This window comes from Pseudophryne corroboree, chromosome 11 (assembly GCF_028390025.1).
Source record: "Pseudophryne corroboree isolate aPseCor3 chromosome 11, aPseCor3.hap2, whole genome shotgun sequence".
NCBI lineage: Eukaryota > Metazoa > Chordata > Amphibia > Anura > Myobatrachidae > Pseudophryne > Pseudophryne corroboree.
The window spans coordinates 268,678,783-268,699,213 of record NC_086454.1 but is presented as its reverse complement, the minus strand read 5'-3'; the positions used below and the strand labels follow the sequence as shown (position 1 = coordinate 268,699,213).

Here is a 20,431-nt window from a genome sequence, read left to right as displayed (position 1 = left end):
AGGACCGACCTGCGTGGGAACATAAGGTAAGTATGTATGTATGTGTGTATGTATGTAATAAAATTATACTTTCACGGTGTGTGTGTCTTGTGTTTTTTGGGGTATTTTTTTAGTAGTAGTACTACAGGTACCAGCGGGCCCGTTTTTCCGCCGCATGCTGGTACTTGTGGTTCTCCAAGTACCAGCATGCGGGGGAGGCTTGCTGGGACTTGTAGTACTGCTACTAAAAACAATATCTTTTCATTATCACAAAAGGCTATCAGCCTCCCCATCCGCAGCCCATTGGATGGGGGGGGACAGCCTCGGGCTTCACCCCTGGCCCTTGGGTGGCTGGGGGGGGGGGGACCCCTTGATTGAAGGGGTCCCCACTCCCCCAGGGTACCCCGGCCAGGGGTGACTAGTTGGATTTTTGATGCCACGGCCGCAGGGCACTATATCAAAGTGACCCCCGGCTGTGGCATTATCTGTCCAGCTAGTGGAGCCCGGTGCTGGTTTTAAAAATACGGGGGACCCCTACTCTTTTTGTCCCCCGTATTTTTGGAACCAGGACCAGGCGCAGAGCCCGATGCTGGTTGCTTAAATATGGGGGAACCCCTGTCAATTTTTTCCCCATATTTCTGCAACCAGGATCGGCTCAAAGAGCCCGAGGCTGGTTATGCTTAGGAGGGGGGACCCCACGCAATTTTTTTTAATAAAATAACAACTTTCCCACCCCTTCCCACTGATATACATGCACGGATCTCATGGATCCCTGCATGCCTATCCAATCACGGAAAAAAAAAGTAGGTCTGTTTTTTTTTTAGCACTTTTTTACGAGTTGTAATTTTTCACGGCAGTGTTTGTTTTTTTTTTGCTGTGCACTTCTTAGTAAATGACCGAGATTCATACTTAAAACAGCCGCGTTTTGACCGATGGTGTATTCATTCGTGATTTTTTTCTTGGACTTCAAAATATTACGAATGCCCTCATCACTGCCGTGATTATTGCTTAGTAAATTACCGAGATGACACTTTGATGAAAAAACGGCATCTCGGTCAAAATCGGGAGCTTAGTAAATTTACCCCTGTGTCTGCAAAACCTGCCGTGTGCTCCTATCTTCAAACAGTGATTAACCATAGAAAAACTAGCTCCTCCAACTGGCATGCTGATGTCTGGTAACTTGTCTGAAAACTGGAAAAGATTTAAGCAAAGGTTTAATATATATCTGTCACGATCCGGGTATCTGGACGCCATTTCTTACCCATCAGATGCCTCCTAAGGCTGGCTCAGCGCTCCAGGACCGGATCCCATCTGTTATCCTGATGTGTACTTTCCTGTATCCTCTCCTGTCACTCTGGGACGCTGTCACAGTAAACGCCATATTACACCTGGCATGGCGTCTCCCGCGGCCTCCGCCGCCGTCCCTGAACTTCTGCATGCAGAGTGTCTGAGTGGCGATTACGTCAGCCGCGGCCTCCGCTGTGTCCGCGTGGTTGGATGTGCATCTGTCAGCCTGGCGCCTCCTGTCTCCGGTGGCCGGCGCCGCCATTACTGTTTTCATTACCACATGGATTACAAACCAAACTTCCCTCCAAGTGTCTGCATGGGCGCAGCCATCTTGGATTCTGTCAGCTGATCATTTCCACCAATCTGTTCTCAGTATTGATAATCTGCATAATTGCCTAGCCAATCCCTTCCTTGCTGCAGGTATAAATACACTGTGCCTGAGCAAGGAAGGCGTCAGTGCTTTGGTTGTCAAACCTAGTTCCTGTTTGTCTCTCTCCTGTGATTGTCTTCCAGGTTCCAGCTCCTGTCTCAAGACTTCCACCATAGAGACCCGCACCAGCATTCCACCTGCGGTGTAGCCTGACTCTCCAATCCATTGTGGATTCATCTGTTTCCAGCTACAACATTACCTGCTTCCAGCTCAGCTTGCAGCAGAGTACAGCTTCCCTTAAAGGGCCGGTGTCCTTTCTACACTTTACCACTCTCCACCGGTATTATTATTTCTCCGCTCTCAAGTTCTACATTTCAGTTCATATTTCATCGCTCCAAAGTTCATTTATTATTTAACTGGTTCCAGCCAGTATCCACTCCGTGCTAACAACAGTCTGGTTCCAGCCAGTATCCACAGCAGCTGTTTTATCTTCAGCAACCCAGCTTTTCCTGGAACACCAGCTGGCACAATCCTGGGTTATCTCCATTGCTACAGTCGGGCCTGGTAAGGACTTTCCATCTAGAAGATCATAAGAACTATCTCACACTACCAGTGCCCTGTGGCTCCTGCCATCCTGTAGTACCCAGGAACTGTATTTATTCTTTGCTGACTTTTACGTTTTCTTTTACTGCTGCTGTGTTGCGGAGTTGTCATAATAAACATCATTGACTTTTATCCAAGTTGTCGTGGTCACGCCTTCGGGCAGTTATTATTCATGTTACTTACATGTCCAGGGGTCTGATACAACCTCCCAGGTTCCGGTACATCTCAGCCCCTACAACTGAGGCTGCCTCCCGTCAGCTCAGGCCCTCAGTTGTGACAATATCTTACTGCATGTGGAGCTGATTCAGAGGCTGACAAAACGAAGGAATCCATTTTCCTCCATGTGATAGGAGAGGATGTGCTGGACATTTATAATAGTTTTCAGTTTGCTGAGGGGCAGAATATGGTGCTATCCTCTATAATGCAAAAGTTTGAAGATTACTTTGTGCCAAGGAAAAATGTGACATATGAAAGATATAAGTTTTTCACATGTGATCAGAAGTCTGTAGATGGATTTGATCAGTATGTTACAGAGCTGCAATCACTCAGTAAAACCTGTGAGTTTGGTGATTTAAAGGATTCACTGATTAGAGATTGTATTGTCTGTGGAATACCTGATAATGGACTCAGGGAGAGACTGCTGAGAGAGCAAGACCTAACACTAGAAAAGGCAGTGACTATGTGTATATCTGCAGAAATAACTAGATTTCAAGCCAAAAAGTTACACAAGGAAGCTGATGCTGATGTGCATGTAGTGCAGAAAACAGAGCCATGCAAACCTCCATACTCAAGAATGAAGCAGTCTAAGCCACAGTCTAATAAGGAAATGTGTAGTAGATGTGGAAATGCTCACAATCCTAAAATGTGTCTTGCTTATGGTAAAACCTTCATGAAATGTGGTAGACTTAATCACTTTGCCAAATGCTGTAAAATGAAAAGGGAAACAAGCAATGTGCATGCTGTTAAACAAACAGATGAATTCTTTGTGGATTGCATTGAACTTTGCAGTGCAGATAAGAAAGAATGGATTGTCCCTTTAACTGTGAACGAGATTGTCATTCCCTTTAAGCTTGATACTGGTGCGCAGGTGAATTTAATATCATTTCAAGACTATAAGACTTTAGAGTAAAACCTAAAATCCACCCAGCCAAAGTGAAAGTTACAGGGTACACTGGAGAGGAAATTCCTGTGAAAGGTACATGCTTAGTGACACTGAAATATAAGGGACAACAGTTTAAAACATCTCTACTGATTGTGGATAAAAATGTGCAACCGATTCTTGGATTAAGTTCCTGTGAGGAACTAAGCTTGCTAAAGAAAGTTTTTATGGTGACATCACAAGTAGAAGATGACTGCAAATCGATGTTTACAGAATACAGATACTTGTTTGAAGGTCTAGGTTGTTTGCCTGGAGAGCATAAAATATAGACACGCAAGTTTCTTCAGTGATACACCCCTGTAGAAAAGTGCCGTTTGCGCTGAGAGAAAAACTGAAACAAGAGTTAAATCGCATGGAAGCCTTGGGTGTGATACAGAAAGTTGATGAGCCTACTGAATGGGTAAGCTCCTTAGTAATTGTTGAAAAGAAAAATGGACAACTCCGAATATGTCTAGACTCCAGAGATTTAAACAAAGCTATTAAACGAGAACATTTCAAACTACCAACCAGAGATGAAATCATGTCGCAATTTGCAGGAGCAAAATGGTTCAGTAAATTAGACGCATCTTCAGGATTCTGGCAAATGAAGCTAGATGAGGCCAGCTCAAAGCTTTGTACATTTAATACACCAGAAGGTCGATACAGATTTCTTCGACTACCATATGGAACATTGTCTGCTCCAGAAGTATATCACAAAAAGATACACATGATTTTTGAACATATTCCAGGTGTTGAAACAATGATGGATGACATTATTGTCTGGGGATCTACAAAGGAAGAACATGATTCTAGATTGAGACAAGTAATGGAACTTGTCAAGAAAGTGAATCTAAAGCTAAACAAAGACAAATGTGAATTTGGCGTGAATACACTTACCTTTATGGGCGATGTGGTCTCGGATCAAGGTGTAAAACCAGACCCAAGGAAAATATCAGCCATAGTGAATATGGAACGTCCTAACAACAAAGTGTTAGGTTCCTGGTGCTCAGAACAAGGGAGATGTTGCGTAGTGAGTCCTGAGCACCAGAACGTGATGCTGAAACGAGGTGTGGTGTGGAAATAGCCCCTAGCTCCCTACCTCCGTTGTTTCACCCGTGTGGTCCGTTCACGCCTGAGTGACTATGGTTTCTTGGGCCCACGGCAGCCGCGTTTGAAGGGCGAATTAGGTCTGCCCAACTCCGATGCCCCCGGGTCTTAGATTGAGACAAGGCGTGAACTGAGACAGGATAATAACAAGGGGACCTCTAGCTAAAACAAACAGAAGGCTAGGGGCTACTAACAACCCTAAACCTAAATATATGTGCGGTACGCCGCCAAAGGAAAAGAACAACAAAGGAAATGCTGTCCACTCGCCGACACAATACCGTTGTGTACCGGCGGTGACAGCACAAGCAGAACCCTCTGCAAAACACCAGAAACAAATTATAACCAAAGAATACTGCGGCCTGAGCCGACGGACGCAGCAAAGCCGCTACTCACGGAACCGGTACAAATACTGGTAAACGGACAGGAACCCCCAATGTAGCCAACACAGACTCTCAGAACTGGAGGACAGGCAGAATCCCAAACGACAGACCGGTGGACACCAAGAAGCCAGATATTCGACCAGGCACAGACAAAGCCACAGGACTCCTGGACAGGAACGCTTCACGGCAAGACACAGGATCAGACACTGGAATCGACACAGGAACCGACACTCAAAGCAGCTAGACAGACACTGCTAGACAGGAGCTCAGGAACTGGCAGGGACTAGCTCAGAACTCAAGAACTCTGGAACCCAGGAAACCTGGAAATCTGGAAATATCACCAGCGTCTGTGAATTGCACTGAGCCAGCATATAACAGAGAGTCTTAATTAATTATGTCGTGCAGCTGCCCTGTTGCACAACTGAGAGGTGCAATCAACAGACAGGTGAGGCTGAACACATGGGAACAAGCTGCAATCACACAGACTCACCACTGGCAGCAAACAAGAATCTTCTTAAACCAGAGCAACGGGAAATCCTGGCCTGCAAGACTACTTATAAACATAAAATAGGAATGAACCACTACCTGTGGTTCATAACAGTACCCTCTCTTTAAGAGTGGGCTCCGAACACCCCATGACACCCACGGGGAACAGAAACAGAAGTATAACATAAAATACATAACCAAAAATGCAAAACAGGAATGAGCCACAGCCGTGGCTCATAACACAAAGACGACGTCAGAAGATTCCTAGGAATGATTACTTAGGAAAGTTTATTTCTCAACTCTCTGAACGAACAGCCTCTCTTAGATGGTTGTTGGACAAAGATAACGAGTGGATGTAGTCACATGAACAAGAAGAAAGTTGGCAAAACTTGAAACAGATCATTACAGAGCAACCAGTGCTAAAATTCTTTGATCCTGCGAAAAGAATAAGAATTTCAGCAGATGCTTTGCAATTTGGCCTAGGCTCAGTGCTGTTACAAGAACATGATACATGGCAACCAGTAATCTATGCATCAAGAGCACTGACAAGTGCTAAAATAAGGTATGCTCAGATAGAAAAAGAACTTCTAGCGATCACATATGCATGTGAGCGATTTCATCAGTTTGTGTATGGTCAAACATTTACAGTGGAAACTGACCACAAGCCATTGATAGCTATCATGACTAAATCATTACATGACTGTCCCATGAGAATTCAACGAATGCTTATCAGACTACAGAAATATGATGTACACTTGCTGTACTGTCCCTGCAAATACATGTACATTGCTGATACACTTTCTCGTGCTGTGGACAAAAGTGAAGGTTCCAAAAGTCTGATGGATGAAGAGATAGAAGCCTATGTTAATTTGATCGTAGCTTCTCTACCAGTGTCTCTTGCAAGACAAGAACAGATTAGGAAAGAAACTGAGACAGATGACACAATGAGAGTGTTGAAAGATATCATTCTGAAAGGTTGGCCAGCAGAAAAACATGCATGCCCGCTGTCTATCCATGATTATTGGATGTACCGTAGTGACCTTACAGTTGTCGATGGTATTATTTACAAAGGCAATAGGTTTGTCATACCTGCACGACTAAGAAAAACTATCCTGTGCAAGATACATGAAGGCCACTTAGGAGAAGAAAAATGTAAGCGGAGAGCGCGTGAAGTTATGTATTGGCCAAGAATGAACCAAGACATAGCACAGACTACAGCCACAGACTACAGCTACATGTGAATTATGTCTTACGTATAGACCGAAACAACAAGTCGAGCCACGAGTCCTCACGCAGTGCCAGAGAGACCGTACCAGAAAGTTGGCACAGATTTGTTTGATTGTAATGGGAAAACGTACATTGTCGTGACTGATTATCACTCTAACTACCCTGAGGTGAAGACACTACATACAACTACTAGTATAGCCGTAATCAATTGCATGAAGTCAATCTTTGCAAGGCATGGAGTTCCTATGGAAGTGTTCACTGACAATGGTCCTCAGTTTCCCAGTGCTGAATTTAGACAATTTGCTGATGAGTGGGAATGTGTCCATACTACGGCAAGTCCCCACTATCCACGCTCAAATGGGTTGGTGGAAAGTTCAGTAAAAACTGTAAAGAGTCTCATGAAAAAAGCTCAAGAAGGTAAAGAAGATTTCTACAAAAGTCTTTTAATCTACCGCAGTACACCTTTACAGAATGGACTTTCTCCTGCACAAATGCTGATGGGAAGGAGGATTAGAGCAAATCTCCCGATACATGATGAACTGCTTAATACACATAACTCAGCGTTGGTCAGACTGAGTAAGGAACGTCAACAGGCGAAACAGAAACTGTTCCATGACAGGCGAGCAAAAAGCTTATCTGATCTAAAATTGGGTGACCAAGTCTGTCTCAGAGATCACGAGAAAAGTATTTGGGTGCAGAAAGGTATTGTGCAAGCACAAGTAGCACCAAGATCTTATACTATACGTACAGAGCATGGAACGGAAGTAAGAAGAAATCGGGTGGATTTAAGATCTCAACCTAACCATAATGAAGACAACATGACTGAAGAATACCCTTCATCTGACATGTATGATGATCCTCATAATGGTGAACAAACCACGATTCTAGAAAGGTCCAACATGGTAGATGAAACACAGACTGTGTATGAAAGACCCAAAAGGGAAATACGCAGACCTGAGAGACTCATTGAAATGTGTTAGATGATGTTCTTAATATGATGTTGTTAATTGCTGCATTGAAGCGTACTGGGCTTATCTTTAAAGAAAAGAGGATGTGATGTTAGTGTATTAGAATGCTTAATATTTGTAGACACTCCCTTACTAATCTGTGTAAGACTGAATCTTCAGTGATGGCCCCTGGGACCAGGGGGATGCTGGGAAGTGGGTGGTCCAGTGTGCAGAGTGCCTGGAGTTGGTGAGGGAATAAAGCAGCACAGCAGTGAACTCACATGTCTCTGTGTCCTGATGACTGGATTTACAAACTTATGAACAAAACAGAGCAAAAAAACAAAAAACAGAGCAAAAAAGAGCGGCTAAAGTAGAAACTGAAAAACTAGTAGCAAAGGAAAGCAAAGCGAATCCCAAAATTTCTTTTAAGTACATCAACAGCAAGAGACTAAAGAAGGAGAGTATAGGCCCTTTAAAGGACAAGAGGGGAGTCTTATTCAATAATGATAATGACATAGCAAACAAACTAAACAAGTTTTTTTCAACGGTATTTACCAGAGAGGACCAAATGCTGGGTCTAACACAAAATCTCAACAAAGATAATGTCCCACTGCTAAATGCTTATTTATGTGAGGAGATAATCTTTAACTTTTTTAATCGGTCACAGACTAATAAGTCACCTGGTCCCGATGGAATTCAACCGAGGGTTCATATGGAGCTGAACTAGCAAGACCTCCATTTTTGATCTTCATGGATTCAGTTAAATCGGGGATGGTTCCCAAAGACTGGCGTATGGCGGAGGTAGTGCTGATATTCAAAAAGGGGAGCAAAGCTGAACCAGGTAATTATAGACCAATTAGTCTTACATTTATAGTGGGGAAAGAAAGTATTGGAAGGTATTCTAAGGGACAGTATTCAAAAGTTAATTAAAGCAAATAAGGTCATTAAAAGGAACCAACATGGATTTGTGAAGGACAGATCATGTCAGACCAAGTTATTTGGCTTTTATGAAACAGTAAGTGTGAACCTGGATCAGGGTAAGGAGGTGGATGTAATCTTTTTAGACTTTGCCAAAGCTTTCGACACTGTACCACACATGCGTCTTATCTATAAGCTACAAGAAATAGGGCTAGGGAACACAATATGCACTTGGGTCAGTAATTGGTTAGATAATAGGGAGCAGCGCGTTGTGGTCAATGGATAATTTTCAAATTGGACTAAAGTACTAAGTGGTGTACCACAAGGGTCTGTACTCTGACCACTTTTGTTCAACATTTTCATCAACGACCTAACAGTAGGTCTAGAGAGCATGGTGTAAATTTTCGCAGACGATACCAAATTGTGTAAGGTTATAAATATGGAGGGGGATGCTGAGTCTCTTCAGAACGACTTAACTAAACTGGAAACATGGGCAGCAAAATGGAGAATGAGATCCAACAGACAAGTGTAAGTTAATGCACTGTGGGGGCAAGACCAAAAATAACACCTACATACTAAATGGGGTAATATTAGGGGATTCTGTACTGGAAAAAGACTTAGGGGTTCACATAGATAACAAATTAAGCAGCAGCACCCAAAGTAGGAGTGCAGCAAAGAAGGCTAATAAGATATTAGCATGCATAAATCGGGGAATTGATGCTAGGGATGAGAGTATTATACTCCCATTATATAAATCACTAGTGAGGCCACATCTTGAATACTGTGTACAATTTTGGGCACCATATTACAAAAAGGATATCCTGGAGCAAGAAAAGGTTCAGAGGCGGGCGACCAAACTAATCAAGGGCATGGAGACGCTGGAATACGAGGAAAGCCTTGCAAGGCTAGGCATGTTTACATAGGAGACTAAGAGGGAACATGCTCAACATCTATATAAGGGGTCAATACACCGAGCTTGGGCGGGACCTGTTTTCTATAAGATCAGCACAGAGGACACGTGGTCACTCGCTTAGGTTAGAGGAGAGGAGTTTCCGCACATTGAGGCGAAAAGTTTTTTTTTCACAGTAAGGACAATACGTGTTTGGAATTCCCTGCCTGAGAGAGTAGTAACTGCGGACTCAGTCAACACCTTTAAGAATGGGTTAGATTCCTATTGGATAAAGATATTCAGGGTTATGGTGCGTAGGCACGCACTATAGTTAATATAACTAGTCCTATAATAAGACTGCATAGGAGACCACAAATAGGTTGAACTTGATGGACAATTGTCTTTTTTTCAACCTTAGTTACTATGTTACTATGTAAACTATTTATACTGGTTTTAAATTCTATAAAATCTCCTGGTTTGACAATCCTGAATTTTTTGTACGCACCGATCTAGGAATGAATGAAATTAGTTTTTAGCGCTGTTCACCATAGTGTTTATTGTATTACTGATAAGCTGTTAACTTGAATTTGAAATTAAAACAAGCTACATCAAGTTAAAAAATCCAACCTTGTTAATTTATATATAGTATTTTATAATGCTTTTATAGTACATATAACGTTAAAGCCAGGGCCGTAACTAGGTGTGTGCGGAGGGGGCACTGCACATAGCGCTGCAGAGTAAGGGACGCTGTTGGCAGCACTTGTCTGTTATCTGTTTTAATTACTTTCACTTGCAGCTTCCCCTCTTTTTGAAGCCCAGCATCTCCTGACCACCACTGTCTCCTACCCTGACCCCTTCTGTCGCTAATACCTATACGACATTAATAAACTCAACTTGAGAGTTATTTGTTATTCAGTCGCACTGTCCTTTATTACATTTCAAGATATTGACATAACCAGGATTCTAACCCATTGCCTGTGGCCTTGCAGCCAATTTATTCATTGAGCTATCTGTCTTTGCATAGAAAGGTATATAATTCTAAGTATGTGAAGCTTACCTTGCACTTTGGGAAAAGATTATCAGCATTGCGGCTAAGCTGATCTATGTAGTGTGTCTCCGCAAGAGATTGGACATGTGGCTGCACGCTACATAGATCTGCTCAATTGCAGTGCGGATTAGTTATTTACAAAGTACTAGTAGCTTCATATGGTGTTCACAGTTTTTATGCAGAATCAAATAGCTTAGTGAGTAGGGTGTTTGATTAGAATTCAACACGTTATAGGTTTGAATCCTGGGTATGGCAGTACATTGAAATGTGTTATTTAATAAAAAGGTATTGTAAATGAATAACAACGAGCTCTCAAGTTAAGTGCATGAATGTGGTATAAAGAGGATTTGTGTCCAAATTAATTTTCTTGTAGTGGCCTATAAATGTGTGTGTATTATGAAAATGTGGGAAGGGGCATCATAGCATAGGCTTTCTCTGGGATCAATCGTGTCATGCCCCTTCCCCATTCGCCTTATGTCCCTATTGGAAAAATGGGGGGGCGCAAATTCTCTCTCTAGCACAGGGCACCAAAAAGTCTAGTTACGGCTCTGGTTAAAGCTATCTGGTGGTGACGTTGCCTGTGAGCAACCATAAGATGTCATGTCACTTATTTCCCGTCAGTCTTCACAAAACCAGAAGGCACACAGAAATATTCCTGCTGTGCAAGGTTTATTCACATGGTATATGAAAGCCCTGCTTCATATTTACCTTTGAAATATAAGGGACCAGCTTGCCAACAATTTCTACCTGCTCAGGGCATAGTCCGATCTCCTCTTTGCTTTCCCTTAGTGCTGTCTGGATGTCATTTTGGTCTGAAGGTTCTTGTCTCCCACCAGGAAAGCACACGTCTCCTGGCATTGTCTTCAGCTGCAAAGAGATAACACAGAATGTACCTACTGTAGGTGTAAATCATGCTATGCTATACCAGCTGTGGGCGGAGCCAATACCAAAGTAGGCGGGAGTAATACGTTCAAATAATATTACACCTCATAACCTCAGACATATTACACCTCATACGAGAGACATAATAGTACACCTCATACCCCCAGACATAATATAACACCTCACACCTCAGCTGCTGCCTGTAGCGCAGTGTGCTCAGTAAATTCATTAAACAGTTTGCAGGTGATGCAAGGAGGGGGGGGGGGGCGGTGCTGCATGTGACAGGTGGCCCATACCCTAATCGGCCCACTGGGATATTCCTCTATGCCAGCAATGGCCAATCCGGGCCTGGTAGTAGATATTGGCACCCCAAGACTTTTAACTATGGTTATCAGAATTTCTCCCCTTTACTAAAAATAGATATTTGTGATACAACATTTACCACATTTACCACAAAGAGGGGCATCCAATTAGGCATGATAAAACATCGGGCGCGAAAAACGAGTTTTTCGTGATTCTTTTCACCAATATTTTTTACAGGCTATACAATAAGATCACCAATAAAAAAAAATACATTTACCCACAAGAACACAGTTTCAGTGAAATCGGTGTGTTTTTGCGCCCGCAGCCCACTGCTTTTTTGTATTGCCTGCCTGAGCCTTATCGGTGCTAATTGGATAGACCCCGGCGATATAATTCCCTGCGGTAAATGGATGCGGGATACTGGCCTTAGCGCCTATACTCCTACATATTATAGTACTAATTTGAATAGGGGATACTGTTGTGTGACTATACCCCTTCACAGTGAAACCACACCCCTTTTGGGGTCCTTATTCAATTTTTACTTTTTGGGGTAGGGGGAGGGCGGCACCAGTGTTCTTTCTAGCACAAAGCACCTAAGTCTACTGTGATTACGGCTCTTGCTATGGGAACCATTTATCAACAACTTTCAGTTATTTAAATCTCATTGTGTATGATAAATCGTGCTCCAGCCAATCAGCTCCTTACTGTTATGTGTTTAAAAAAAATGAGAAATGGGAGCTGATTGGCTGGAGCACCATTTATCATGCACAAGTTTTAAATAGCTAAAACTCTTTCTAGCACAGTGCACCATAGCGCCTAATTACAGCGCTGGTGCCACGATTCTGTCCTACTGATAAGGAGGGGGGAGGGGGAAAGGGGGAACCAGGCTTCTCAGAAACATGAATATCTTTGCTCTATTACACACTCTCCACCAAGAACCAATGATTACTATTTTTGTAGATATGAAAGTTGCATGTGCGACACTGCATTAATTACACATATCAGTTACTTAAGTGACACTGCCTCAATTATGCTTTTCACTGCATTTATTCTTTATTATGGACAGCACAGATAATTAGCATATACACAAGGAGTTGTGTATGGGCCTTAACACTCAGGTTACTCAGGATATCCGGCAGAGCCACTCTGCCACGCCAGAAAACATGGCCGACGCCCACCATTCTGGAATGCATACCTCCCAACATGACCCTCTCCAGGAGGGACACAATGCTCTGCTCCTGGACTTTTCTCATAATTTATGATTGTTATCACCTGTGGTGAAACACCTTTCTTATCCATTAACCTGTTCAAAACAGGTGCCGGCAATTATACATTAGAGGGAAGTCCAGAAGCAGAGCATTTTGTTTGTGTGAATGTTGATTTATTGTAAATCTCTGAATCAAGCCCATAGTTCACCCAGCCTGTAGGCCCTTCATATAGAAACACTCTGAAACTGTTGGTAATATAGCGGTGCAGTCTGATTGTAGTAATGCAAGATCTGTAACTATTATACAGTACATTATAATAGGCCCTACACACTGGCCGATTTTTTGAAAGATATGAACAATCTCGCTCATAAATGAACGAGAACTCATTTATATCTTTCAGTGTGGAGGCTCCAGCGATGAACGATGCGCGGCCCCGCGCTCGTTCATCGCTGGTCCCCCGTCGGCTGTACATGCAGACCAATATGGACGATCTCGTCCATATTTGCCTGCACTTCAATGCAGCCGCGTGACGGGGGGAGTGAAGAAACTTCACTCCCCCCCTCACTGCCCCCCCGCCGCCGGGTCGCCCGTCGGCCGTATCCGCCGTCGGGCAGCTCGGCGGCGGATCGGCTAGTGTGTAGGGCCCCTAAGAGTCTCAGAGCCACACTACAATTAATCATCATTATCTCTGGTTACAGAGACCTGAGAGGTCCCCGTGCATCAGCAATTAATTGGGGCAATTTGGCGTTTTGCAGATGATTGTGTAAATAAATCTGCAATGTATGGGGTTCACAGATCGCAGATTCCTACTAAACTGATTGGGATTGTTAAATCAGGTTGTCCAACATGTTAGATTTCACAGATCAATTGGGGCTGTAGATTGCTAGTGTATGGTAACAATCAGCAGATTTACAGACCATTTCTAATAAACTGATGGGCCTTTCAAGATTGGCAGAACCATATTTGCTGAAAATGATCTGCCAATGACTGGGAAATATCTGTAATGTATGGGCGCAGATTGGTGGATTGGGGAATCTTTAAATCTGGGATAAAATCTCAGAATCTTCTAATAGTTTTTTTGTGATTAAAAAGTCTGAGCTGCAATTATCAATAATGCAACCTGCTGTAGAGAGGGAAAGTCTGCATTATATAAAATAGATTATATTAGTGGTAGATTTGCTTTGACAAAGGTACAATCCTGCACACATCTAGGTACAAAGGTCCATAATATGCAGAGCTAAGAATAACGGCAGACTTACGTTCATTGATCTGGCAGTCAGCAGCAGATGCAGTTTGCCCTGTCTAATTAATAGGGGTAGCAGAACCGAGGCTTTTGGAAGAGAAAAGTGGGTGTATCGGCTGCCGACATCGTATTTCCTTAGGATGCTCTTGATCTTCATTGTGAGACTTGTCATAAAATAGATATAGAAGATTGAGAGTTTTATGTGAAGAGCGGGCAATTGTGATCAAGAGCTGCACACATCTAATTGTACACATTCCTGGATCTGTATTCCTACAGTCCATATACACTCAGGGGCCACTTCATTAGGCACACCTTTCTAGTACTAGGTAGGACCATCACCCTCCCACCTGGTTATATATTCCTACAGTACGTATACACTCAGTGGCCACTTCATTAGGCACACCTTTCTAGTACTACCTGTAGGTAGGACCAACCCCCTCCCTCCTGGTTATATATTCCTACAGTACATATACACTCAGTGGCCACTTCATTGGGCACACCTTTCTAGTACTACAGTAGGTAGGACCAACCCCCTCCCTCCTGGTTATATATTCCTACAGTACGTATACACTCAGGAGCCACTTCATTAGGCACACCTTTCTAGTACTAGGTAGGACCATCCCCCTCCCACCCGGTTATATATTCCTACAGTACGTATACACTCAGTGGCCACTTCATTGGGCACACCTTTCTAGTACTAGGTAGAACCAACCCCCTCCCTTCGGGTTCTAGATTCCTACAGTATGTAGACACTCAGTGGCCACTTCATTAGGCACACCTTTCTGGCACTAGGTAAGACCATCTCCCAACCATCCTACAGCCACCCACACACAAGTCCTGAAAACATTCCTTACAGACTCTGGTCCATGGTGTGTATATATATATATATATATATAAAACGTAATAGTATATTACTAAAGGGCATATATTTATATTTGTACAGGTATATGTGCATTTCAATATTTTTAGCGTATATATGGCCTCAGTTACATCAGTTAGAAGTATTTTTGGTATCATATCACTCTCCTCTACTAATAATACATGCTGTGCTTGTAAGCGCTTCTACAGCGCTGTGGCCACACATTGGGGAGGAACGAGACCAGCAGCCACCGGGTGAGGGTGGGTGAAGATGATAGTCCCTGCTGATAGCAGGGAAGAGATAACGTTTTGTTTGATAGGGTGGAATATACTAACCAAGGGTGGTACATTCCACCAAACATTGCATACATACTAATCACATATGTAATAATAAGATTTTACTTACCGATAAATCTATTTCTCGTAGTCCGTAGTGGATGCTGGGACTCCGTAAGGACCATGGGGAATAGCGGCTCCGCAGGAGACAGGGCACAAAATAAAAGCTTAAGGATCAGGTGGTGTGCACTGGCTCCTCCCCCTATGACCCTCCTCCAAGCCTCAGTTAGGATACTGTGCCCGGACGAGCGTACATAATAAGGAAGGATATTGAATCCCGGGTAAGACTCATACCAGCCACACCAATCACACCGTACAACTCGTGATCTGAACCCAGTTAACAGTATGATAAACGCAAAGGAGCCTCTGAAAAGATGGCTCACAACAATAATAACCCAAATTTTGTAACAATAACTATATACAAGTATTGCAGACAATCCGCACTAGGGATGGGCGCCCAGCATCCACTACGGACTACGAGAAATAGATTTATCGGTAAGTAAAATCTTATTTTCTCTGACGTCCTAGTGGATGCTGGGACTCCGTAAGGACCATGGGGATTATACCAAAGCTCCCAAACGGGCGGGAGAGTGCGGATGACTCTGCAGCACCGAATGAGAGAACTCCAGGTCCTCCTCAGCCAGGGTATCAAATTTGTAGAATTTAGCAAACGTGTTTGCCCCTGACCAAGTAGCTGCTCGGCAAAGTTGTAAAGCCGAGACCCCTCGGGCAGCCGCCCAAGATGAGCCCACTTTCCTTGTGGAATGGGCTTTTACTGATTTTGGCTGTGGCAATCCTGCCACAGAATGTGCAAGCTGAATTGTACTACAAATCCAACGAGCAATCGTCTGCTTTGAAGCAGGAGCACCCAGCTTGTTGGGTGCATACAGGATAAACAGCGAGTCAGATTTTCTGACTCCAGCCGTCCTGGAAACATATATTTTCAAGGCCCTGACAACGTCAAGCAACTTAGAGTCCTCTAAGTCCCTGGTAGCCGCAGGTACCACAATAGGTTGGTTCATGTGAAATGCAGAAACCACCTTAGGTAGAAATTGAGGACGAGTCCTCAATTCCGCCCTGTCAGAATGAAAAATTAAGTAAGGGCTTTTATATGATAAAGCCGCCAATTCTGACACATGCCTGGCTGAAGCCAAGGCTAACAGCATCGACACCTTCCATGTGAGATATTTTAAGTCCACAGTGGAAAGTGGTTCAAACCAATGTGACTTTAGAAAACTCAACACAACATTGAGATCCCAAGGTGCCACTGGAGGCACAAAAGGAGGCTGTATGTGCAGCACCCCTTTTACAAATGTCTGAACTTCAGGTACTGAAGCCAGTTCTTTCTGGAAGAAAATCGACAGGGCCGAAATTTGAACCTTAATGGACCCTAATATTAGGCCCATAGACAGTCCTGTTTGCAGGAAATGAAGGAAACGACCCAGTTGAAATTCCTCTGTAGGGGCCTTCTTGGCCTCACACCACGCAACATATTTACGCCAAATGCGGTGATAATGTTTTGCGGTTACGTCCTTCCTGGCTTTGACCAGAGTAGGGATGACTTCTTCTGGAATGCCTTTTTCCCTCAGGATCCGGCGTTCAACCGCCATGCCGTCAAACGCAGCCGCGGTAAGTCTTGGAACAGACAAGGCCCCTGCAGTAGCAGGTCCTTTCTTAGAGGTAGAGGCCACGGTTCGTCCGTGAGCATCTCTTGAAGTTCCGGGTACCAAGTCCTTCTTGGCCAATCCGGAACCACGAGTATAGTTCTTACTCCTCTCCTTCTTATGATTCTCAGTACTTTTGGTATGAGAGGCAGAGGAGGGAACACATACACTGACTGGTACACCCACGGCGTTACCAGAGCGTCCACTGCTATTGCCTGAGGGTCCCTTGACCTGGCGCAATATCTGTCCAGTTTTTTGTTTAGACGTGACGCCATCATGTCCACCTTTGGTTTTTCCCAACGGTTTACAATCAGGTGGAAGACTTCTGGGTGAAGTCCCCACTCTCCCGGGTGAAGGTCGTGTCTGCTGAGGAAGTCTGCTTCCCAGTTGTCCACTCCCGGAATGAACACTGCTGACAGTGCTATTACATGATTTTCCGCCCAGCGATGAATCCTTGCAGCTTCTGCCATTGCCCTCCTGCTTCTCGTGCCGCCCTGTCTGTTTACGTGGGCGACTGACGTGATGTTGTCCGATTGGATCAACACCGCCTGACCCTGAAGCAGAGGTTTTGCTTGACTTAGGGCATTGTAAATGGCCCTTAGTTCCAGAATGTTTATATGAAGAGATGTTTCCATGCTTGACCACAAGCCCTGGAAATTCCTTCCCTGTGTGACTGCTCCCCAGCCTCTCAGGCTGGCATCCGTGGTTACCAGGATCCAATCCTGAATGCCAAATCTGCGGCCCTCTAGTAGATGAGCACTCTGCAGCCACCACAGGAGAGACACCCTTGTCCTTGGCGACAGGGTTATCCGCTGATGCATCTGCAGATGCGATCCGGACCATTTGTCCAGTAGATCCCACTGAAACGTTCTTGCATGGAATCTTCCGAATGGAATCGCTTCGTAAGAAGCCACCATTTTTCCCAGGACCCTCGTGCACTGATGCACTGAGACCTGGCCTGGTTTTAGGAGGTTCCTGACTAGCTCGGATAACTCCCTGGCCTTCTCCTCCGGGAGAAACACCTTCTTCTGGACTGTGTCCAGAATCATTCCTAGGAACAGTAGACGTGTCGTTGGAATCAGCTGCGATTTTGGAATATTTAGAATCCACCCGTGCTGACGTAACACTACCTGAGATAGTGCTACTCCGACTTCTAACTGTTCCCTGGATCTTGCCTTTATCAGGAGATCGTCCAAGTAAGGGATAATTAAAATGCCTTTTCTTCGTAGAAGAATCATCATTTCGGCCATTACCTTGGTAAAGACCCGAGGTGCCGTGGACAATCCAAACGGCAGCGTCTGAAACTGATAATGACAGTTTTGTACTACAAACCTGAGGTACCCTTGGTGAGAAGGGTATATTGGGACGTGGAGATAAGCATCTTTGATGTCCAGAGACACCATATAGTCCCCTTCTTCCAGGTTCGCTATCACTGCTCTGAGTGACTCCATCTTGAATTTGAACCTTTTTATGTAAGTGTTCAAGGATTTCAGATTTAAAATTGGTCTCACCGAGCCGTCCGGCTTCGGTACCACAAACAGCGTGGAATAATACCCCTTTCCCTGTTGCAGGAGGGGTACCTTGATTATCACCTGCTGGGAATACAGCTTGTGAATGGCTTCCAAAACTGCCTCCCTGTCGGAGGGAGACTTTGGTAAAGCAGACTTCAGGAACCGACGAGGGGGAAACGCCTCGAATTCCAGTTTGTACCCCTGCGATACTACCTGTAGAATCCAGGGATCCACTTGCGAGTGAGCCCACTGCGCGTTGAAATTCTTGAGACGGGCCCCCACCATATCTGAGTCTGCTTGTAAAGCCCCAGTGTCATGCTGAAGACTTGGCAGAAGCAGGGGAGGGCTTCTGCTCCTGGGAAGCGGCTGCGTGGTGCAGTCTTTTTCCTCTTCCTCTGCCCCGGGGCAGAAAGGAGTGGCCTTTTGCTCGCTTGTACTTATGGGAACGAAAGGACTGAGTTTGAAAAGACGGTGTCTTTTTCTGCTGATGTGAAGTGACCTGGGGTAAAAAGGTGGATTTTCCAGCCGTTGCCGTGGCCACCAGGTCCGATAGACCAGCCCCAAATAACTCCTCCCCTTTATACGGCAATACTTCCATGTGCCGTTTGGAATCCGCATCCCCTGACCACTGTCGCGTCCATAACGCTCTTCTGGCAGAGATGGACATAGCACTTACTCTTGATGCCAGGGTGCAAATATCCCTCTGTGCATCACGCATATATAGCAATGCATCCTTTAAATGTTCTATAGTGAACAAAATATTGTCCCTATCCAGGGTATCAATATTCTCAGTCAGGGAATCCGACCATGCGACTCCAGCACTGCACATCCAGGCTGAGGCGATTGCTGGTCGCAGTATAACACCAGTATGTGTGTATATACTTTTTAGGATATTTTCCAGCCTTCTATCAGCTGGTTCTTTGAGGGTGGCCGTATCAGGAGACGGTAACGCTACTTGTTTAGATAAACGTGTGAGCGCCTTATCTACCCTAGGGGGTGTTTCCCAACGCGCCCTAACCTCTGGCGGGAAGGGATATAATGCTAATAATTTATTAGAAATTAGCTGTTTTTTATCGGGGAAAACCCACGCTTTATCACACACCTCATTTATTTCCTCTGACTCAGGAAAAACTATTGGTAGTTTTTTCACACCCCACATAATACCCTTCTTTGTGGTACTTGTAGTGTCAGAAAGGTTCAATGCCTCTTTCATTGCCGTGATCATGTAACGTGTGGCCCTACTGGACATTACGTTTGTCTCGTCACCGTCAACACTAGACTCAGTATCTGTGTCAGGGTCTGTGTCGACCCACTGAGGTAACGGGCGTTTTAGCGCCCCTGACGGTGTCTGAGACGCCTGGACAGGCACTAATTGATTTGCCGGCTGTCTCATGTCGTCAACATTTTTTTGCAAATTGCTGACATTATCACTTAATTGTTTAAATACAATCATCCAGTCAGGTGTCGACTCCCTAGGGGGTGACATCACCAACACAGGCAACTGCTCCGCCTCCACATCATTTTCCTCCTCATACATGTCGACACACGCGTACCGACACACAGCACACACACCGGGAATGCTCTGATAGAGGACAGGACCCCACTTAGCCCTTTGGAGAGACAGAGGGAGAGTCTGCCAGCACACACCCAGCGCTATATATATACAGGGATAACCTTATATAAGTGTTATTCCCTTATAGCTGCTGTTATTATCGTTATTTGCTGCCAAAAATGCCCCCCCCTTCTCTTTTTTACCCTGATTCTGAAGCAGGACTGCAGGGGAGAGTCAGGGAGCCGTCCTTCCAGCGGAGCTGTGAGGGAAAATGGCGCTTGTGTGCTGAGGAGATAGGCTCCGCCCCTTCACGACGTCCTTATCTCCCGCTTTTTTATGTAAAAATGGCAGGGGTTAAAATACATCCATATAGCCCAGGAGCTATATGTGATGTATTCTTTTTGCCACCTAAGGTATATACTGTTATATTGCGTCTCAGGGCGCTCCCCCCCAGCGCCCTGCACCCTCAGTGACCGGAGTGTGAAGTGTGCTGAG

The 20,431-nt window shown here is 44.5% G+C and overlaps 1 protein-coding gene across 1 annotated transcript in view; it reads right to left on the bottom strand.

Annotated features, from left to right (window-relative positions):
• The window catches only part of NUDT7 (nudix hydrolase 7), a 52,084-nt gene that overhangs the window by 22,169 nt on the left and 9,484 nt on the right, over positions 1 to 20,431 (bottom strand). Inside the window, exons 2-3 of the mRNA XM_063945384.1 lie at positions 14,032 to 14,179; positions 11,088 to 11,246 (exon numbers count right to left, since the gene is read on the bottom strand). Coding sequence (XP_063801454.1) covers positions 11,088 to 11,246; positions 14,032 to 14,179 — 307 coding nt within the window. The remainder of the gene's footprint in view (positions 1 to 11,087; positions 11,247 to 14,031; positions 14,180 to 20,431) is intronic.